General features: G+C 36.8%; 1 protein-coding gene across 1 annotated transcript in view; it reads left to right on the top strand.

Annotated features, from left to right (window-relative positions):
- Positions 1–7,500, top strand: part of LOC119597500 — an 87,208-nt gene that overhangs the window by 75,533 nt on the left and 4,175 nt on the right. The window contains exons 8-9 of the mRNA XM_037947077.1: positions 396–512; positions 1,344–1,496. Of these exons, the coding sequence (XP_037803005.1) occupies positions 396–512; positions 1,344–1,496 (270 nt within the window). The remainder of the gene's footprint in view (positions 1–395; positions 513–1,343; positions 1,497–7,500) is intronic.

Raw genomic sequence — 7,500 nt, 5'->3', positions numbered from 1 at the left:
GAGAGTGTAGACAGACGTACACAGAGTGAGAGTGACAGACAAACTAAACGAGAGACAGAACGACAGGGAGATATAAAGATAGATAGATAGATAGATAAGATAGATAGAGGGAAAGAGAGAGAGAGAGAGAGAGAGAGAGAGAGAGAGAGAGAGAGAGAGAGAGAGAGAGAGAGAGAGAGAGAGAAAGAGAGAGAGAGAGACAGAGAGAGAGAGAGACAGGGAGAGATAAAGAGAGAGAAAGAAAAACAGACAGGCAGAGACAAACAGCAGACAGCGACATCAGCAGGCAATCAGCCAAGCAGAAACAAGAGATAGAGACAAAGGGAAAGTTAGAAAGTTAATACAAGACTGCAATTTCATCATGCTGTCTTCAAGTCCAACATCTTCCCTTGCAGTTCCGGAACTTGGAGAAGCAGAGACTCGGGAAGATCACCATATTCAAGGCACATGGCTACGACATGTCCGAACACAACATCGCTGACCTTGGCTTCGAGTTCACGCTGTCCGATAAGGTTCGTGTGTTTGATCGTATGTATTGGTGATAATAGTTAAAGTGCATGACGAAAGCTAATAGGTAGTTTGTTACATCGTGGAGTGTCATTATTCACGCCTTCTATATCCTTGTTAGGAGTATTCAGAGATTTTATATCATTGTAACAAAACCATTTTACGAGGGAACGGGACGAGCCTGTCTTTTTTCCCGTGCGCCTACTTTAAGACTTAGGAATTTCTTTGCATAATGTTATTTATTGGTCATTACTCGAGCTTGGAATTTGAAAACTTTTAAAAACACTCGTATTTTTCAATGCAAAGCAAAGTTAAAAGCGAATTTCTCGTTTGTAAAAGGACACAGCAACAGAGAACAGTTTGCTCGTATGCTAAAGTGTATCCATTTATTTACTTATTGTTATCGTTATTCTTGTGTTAGGACTGTAACCGACGTAAACAACAAAGAGTTTTTAGACTGCACACAAAGATGGCGCTTGCAGTTTCCGATTTATATTTGCTTCTCAGGTTCGGAAATCTCTTCCCGGAGTTGGAAAGATAATTGTTTTTTTTTTTCTCACTGTTTCATTCCCCTCTCTCTCTCTCTCTCTCTCTCTCTCTCTCTCTCTCTCTCTCTCTCTCTCTCTCTCTCTCTCTCTCTCTCTCTCTCTCTCTCTCTCTCTCTCTCTCTCTCTCTCTCTCTCTCTATATTATATATTATTATAATATATATATATATATATATTATATATATATATTATATATTATATATATATATATATATATATTATATATATATATATATATTATATATCTTATTACAACTTCATCATCGCCTCCTTTTCTTTCACTCGCAGGTGGTACGCGACCAGTTCGTCCTCGAGATGGTGAACCACAAGGACGGCCTCAAGTCCATGTTGAGTAGCACCTCGCAGAACTTCGAGTGTAATGGACACTTCGACTTCACCGAGCTACTCAAACTAAGGGATGATACGGCAACTATCATTAAGGTAAGGAGGGCTGAGGGGAACGGATAGGAGAGAGAATGGGGAGGGAAATGATGGGGGAGTGGGAGAATGGGGAGGGAAATGATGGGGGAGGGGGGAGAATGGGGAGGGGGAGAATGGGGAGGGAAATGATGGGGGAGGGGGAGAATGGGGAGGGAAGTGATGGGGGAGGGGGAGAATGGGGAGGGAAATGATGGGGGAGGGGGAGAATGGGGAGGGAATGGATGGGGGAGGGGGAGAATGGGGAGGGAAGTGATGGGGGAAGGGGAGAATGGGTAGGGAACGGATGGGGAGGAGGGACTGGAGAATTTGGGGAGGGAATCGGGGGGGGGGATGGGATGGGTAGGGAAGTGACGAGGAGAAGGTATTGGAGAGTTCGGGGATGGGATGGGGAGGGAGGAGGGGTAGGGAAGTAATTAGGAGGAAGGACTGGAGAGTTTGGGGAGGAATGGGGAGGGGGAGGTATATGGAGGCGTGAAGGGCTGTTGTTGCGGATTGAGGTTGAGGGAGGCAAGTTAGTGTGAGGGAGAAGAGTGAGAAAGAATCATGGGGACGAAAGGGAGAATGAGGGTTGGGGAAGGGTGGTGGGTAAAATGGCAGGGAAAGGAGGACGAGGGTTGGAAGGGGAAAGGGGGGGGGGTGAATGAGAGGTCAGTGATAGGGAAGAGAATGGGGTAGGGTTGCATAGCGAGGAAGGGTGAAGGACAAGGAGAAAAGGTAAGAGAAGAGGGAACAAGGGAGGCGGGGGAATAAGAGATGGATGAAGAAACGGAAAAGAGAGAGAGAGAGAAAGAGAATATGTGGTTGACTTCCATATTGTTTTTGTTTGTTTTATTGTGCATATGTTGGGGAGGGAGAGAAGGGAGGGGGAGGGATCACACTATAACGTTGACAAAATTCAAATTCAACGTACCGGCTTGGTATGAGGAAGGTGAGATAGGGTATGTGGGTATAATGTGTATGTGTTTCTTATGATGCTTTTGTATGAGGTTCTGTACGATTACCGGGCTTCAGAGGTTCAAACAGGAGGAGAAAAGGGGAAGGGGTTATAAACCACTGCTCTTATTATGGTTATATGGAGATACGAGAGCTTTTGTTCAGTTTTGTTGGCGACATATTCTGTTATGCGAGGTTGTGGAAAATCACAATAATGAGAGAGGGAGGGAAGGGGAAGAGAGAGAAAGAGAAGGAAGCGGAAGAGAGAGAGAGGGAGGGAAGAGGAAAGAGAAGGAGGAAGGAAAAGAAAGAATGTGGGAGGGAGAGAGAAAGAGAGTGAGGTAGACAGGGAGAGTTGAAGCTGAAGAGAGAGGGAGGGAAGGAGAGAGACAGAGAGAGAGAGAGGGAGGGAAGGGGAAGAGAGAGAGATAGAAGGGAAGAGGAGAGAGAAGGAAGGAAGGAAAAGAAAGAAACTGGGAGGGAGAGGGAAAGAGAGTGAAGGAGAGAGGGAGAGTTGAAATTGAAGAGAGAGGGAGGGAAGGAGAGAGAGAGGGGGGGGGGAAGGTAAGAGAGAGGACGAAGGAAAATAAAGTAGAAATAGACGACTTTCATAATAAGATTGACAAACATTATATATTTGAAATCACCATGAAAATATTACCAAAATACTTGCTCTCACTAGAAGCAGACGTGTTTCTTGTTTTCAGGCAGACACAAACCGTCTGTTCCAGAAGTTGCTTTTGTTTTTCATTTTCTCGACGAAGGAAAGTTATTAAAGATATATCCCAGACAGATTGAGAGCGAGGGAGCAAAAGACCTCTGTTTATATCCATATATATTTGTGTGCGTGTATTTCTGTGTGTGTGTGTGTATATATATATATATATATATATATATATATATATATATATATATTATATATATATGTATATGTATATATATGTACATGTATATATATATATATATATATATATATATATATATATATATATATATATATATATATATATATACACATATACATACACACACACACACACACACACACACACACACACACACACACACACACACACACACACACACACACACATAATGGTGGTGGTAATAATAATAATGGTATAGATGATAATGTTATGATGATAATATTAGTGATCAATGATAATGATATGATGATGATAATGTTAGTGATTATTGATAGTGATAATAGTAATGTTGTAACAACAACAACAATAATAATAATAATAATAATAATAATAATAATAATAATAATAATAATAATAATAATAATAATGATAATAATGATAATAGTAATAAAAAATAATAATAACAGCAAAAATAATAGCAATAATAAGGATATGAAAATAATAATGATAATAAAAATAATAAAAAAAATCATTATAAGGATGATAGTAATTATTATAAGGATAACACTAATGATAATATTGATAATAATAATAATATTACTACAACAACAGCTACTACTACACTACCACTAATAATGATAATAATAATATTAGTATTAATGGTAATGGTAATGCTAATAATTATAATGATAAAAATATCAATAATAATGATAACAGAAAGGTAATAGTGATAATAATAATAATAATGACAATCAAAATAAAGATTGTAATAATGATAGTAGTAGTAGTAGTAGTAATAGTAGCAATAATAATAATGATGATAATAACAATAATGATTATGATAATGATAAAGAAATAATAGCAGTAATAATAATGACAACAATAATAATAACGATAATAATGATAATGACATTACTGTTACTACAACTATTACTACTACTGCTACTATTACTCCTATTACTACCATTAATAAGACTAAAGAGAAGGAGGAGGTGGTGGAAGAGGATGAGATGGAAGATAAAGGAGGAAGAGGAGTAGGAGAGGTGAAAGGAGAGGGGGAGGTGGAAAAAGGAGAACGGGATAGAAGAAAAGAGAAGGAGGAGGAGAAAAAGGAAGAGGATGAAGAGATGGATTAAGAGTGTTGATTAAGAAAGAGAAAGGGGAACAAGAGGGGATGGGATAGAAGGAGAAAGTGGAAGAGGATTGGAGGGAGGTGGAAGAGTAGGAAGATGAAGAGAGGATAGTAATAGCAGTAATAATGCTAATAATAAAGATGGTGGCAATGTTTCTGATACTACTAGCATTACAGCAAAAATAAATAAACGAATAAAAAAATCAGAAAAGAAACAGCCGAGCACCATAACGAAAGCAACAACGAAACAAAACACACGCGAAAGTAATATCCAACCAGACGACGCAGGACGGAAAAAAAGGAAAAATAAAATGAAATTAAACTCGATAATGAGAGGAAAATGATCTTCCACCGTCTTCCTTTTACTCAGTCCATTTCCCGAGGGACTAACCTGTTTAGTCGCAAAGTGAACAAAAATTTGATCTAATTGCGGCCTGATTGTGAATAAAACGGCAATTCATCGTTTTTTGGAAACCGTGCTCTCTGCATCAATCTCCAGAGAGCGGGGGCGAGGGGGAGGGAAGGAGGGGAAAGAGAGAGGGAAGGGGAGAGGGAAGGAGGAAGGAAAAGAAAGTAAGTGGGAAGGGAGAGGGAAAGGGGAGAGAAGGAGGGGAAAGAGAGAGGGAAGGGGAGCGAAGGAGGGGAAAGAGAGAGGGAAGAGGAGAGGGAAGGAGGAAGGAAAAGAAAGTAAGTGGGAAGGGAGAGGGAGGGAGAAGGAAAGGGGAGAGAAGAAGGGGAAAGAGAGAGGGAAGGGGAGAGGGAAGGAGGAAGTAAAATAAAGAAAGTTGGAGGGAGAGGGAGAGACAGACAGAGAGAGAGAGAGAGAGAGAGAGAGAGAGAGAGAGAGAGAGAGAGGAGAGAGAGAGAGAGAGAGAGAGAGAGAGAGGAGTTGAAGAGAGAGGGAGGGAAGAGGAGAGAAAGAGGAGGAGGGAAGGGGAGAAAGAAGAAGGAAGGAAAAGAAAGAAAGAGCAAAGGAAAGGGAGAAAGAAGAATGGGAGGGGAACAGAGAGGGGGGAGGGAAGAGAGAGAGAGTCAAGAAGAGAGACAGGAGGAAGGAAGAGGAGAAAGAGGAGGAAGGAGAAGATAAAACAGAGAGAGAGAGGAGAGAGAAGAGAGAGAGAGAAAGAGAGAAAGAGAGCCGAATCGAGAAAGGTTTCGCATCTCACAGGTCGAACCGATGACTCCAGCAGAGATTGGGGTCTTCACACTCGGCTGCTTGTGTTCGGGGAAACCATTCTTTCAGTATTTTTTTTTCTCTGTTTATTTATTTATTTATTTATTTTATTTATTTATTATTATTATTATTTGTATGTTTATGATATTTTTTGTTGTTATCATCGTGTATGACGCCCTCATATCAAATATTATCAGTGTAACATCAACATCAACATTAACGTTTAATCATTAATCATTCATCATTCATCAACATCAACATCAACATCAACAATAACATCAACATCATCATCATCATCATCATCATCATCATCATCATCATCATCATCATCATCATCATCATCATCATCATCATCATCATCATCATCATCATCATTATAATCATAACAAAAACGATAAAAGAAATGGTAATGACAATAGCATCATTGTTGGTAACGAAATAATGATAATGATAATGATAATGGTAATAATAATAATAATAATAATAATAATAATAATAATAATAATAATAATAATAATGATAAAACTAGTAATGACAATAACAATAATGATAATAAAATGATAATGATAGCAATGACGATAGTAATGATAATAATAATAACAACAATAATGATAATACAAAGAACAGTGATAATGATAATAATGATAATGTTAATAGAAATAATAATAATGTAAATGAAATTAATGATAATACTACTACTACTAGTACTACTTCTACTAATAATAATAATGATAATAATAATAATGATAGATATTATATTCATATCATTTCTATTATTATTATTATTATCATTATTATTATTATTATTATTATTATTATTATTATTATTATTATCATTACCATCATTATTTTATTATCATTAATACTATTATCCTCATTATTATCATTATTGTTATTATTATTATTATTATTGTTGTTGTTGTTATTGTTCTTGTGGTTATTGTTGTTGTTGTTGTAATTGTTATCGTTATCATTATTATCATAATTATAATAAGAAGAAATAATAATTATAAGCTAAATTTATTATTACCATTATTGTTATTATCATTATCATTACAATTAATATTTTTTGTTATTGTTGAAATTCCTTTTTTCTTCTTCTTCTTCTTCTTCTTCTTCTTCTTGTTATTATTATTATTATTATCATTATTATTATTATTACCACTACTACTACTATTATTATTATTACCACTGTCACTATTATTATTATTATTATTATTATTATTATTATTATTATTATTGTTATTATTATTATTATTATTGCTATCATTATCATTTTCTCTGTCATACCTATTGGCATTGTCATTTTCTTCCTCCTCTTCTTATCATTATCATCATCAATCATTATTATTATTATAATCATTACTGTTGTCAGTATCATTATTATTATCATATATTTTGTTATCCGTATCCTTATTTCCATCACCATCATTAACATTATTGTCTTCATTATCATCATCATTAACATTATTATCTTCATTATCATCAACGTCATCATTATCATTAGTATCAATATTATAATAAAGAAGAGAGGGACGGAAGGAAAGATAATGTGCAGCTGTAGAGACAGATAAACAATACCTGAGATAACCAGAGAAGGAAAAATATAGGCTGATAGATAATTAGATAGACGGAATTGGAGAGGGGGGAAAATAGATAGAGAAAATGCAATAGAAAGTGAGGTGCGGCACCTTAAACCCAGCCAACCAAGCAGAAAATGGGTCCGGCCGCCATGTCATTAATGTCTCTCACTCTCGCTCCCTCTCTGGCTCTCTCTCTCTCTCTCTCTCTCTCTCTCTCTCTCTCTCTCTCTCTCTCTCTCTCTCTCTCTCTCTCTCTCTCTCTCTCTCTCTCTCTCTCTCTCTTTCTTTCGCTTATCATTTTCTTGTTTTCCCCATC

Source organism: Penaeus monodon, chromosome 39, assembly GCF_015228065.2.
Source record: "Penaeus monodon isolate SGIC_2016 chromosome 39, NSTDA_Pmon_1, whole genome shotgun sequence".
Lineage (NCBI taxonomy): Eukaryota > Metazoa > Arthropoda > Malacostraca > Decapoda > Penaeidae > Penaeus > Penaeus monodon.
Note: the sequence above shows the minus strand (reverse complement) of the source record. Positions and strands in the feature narration are given on the sequence as shown.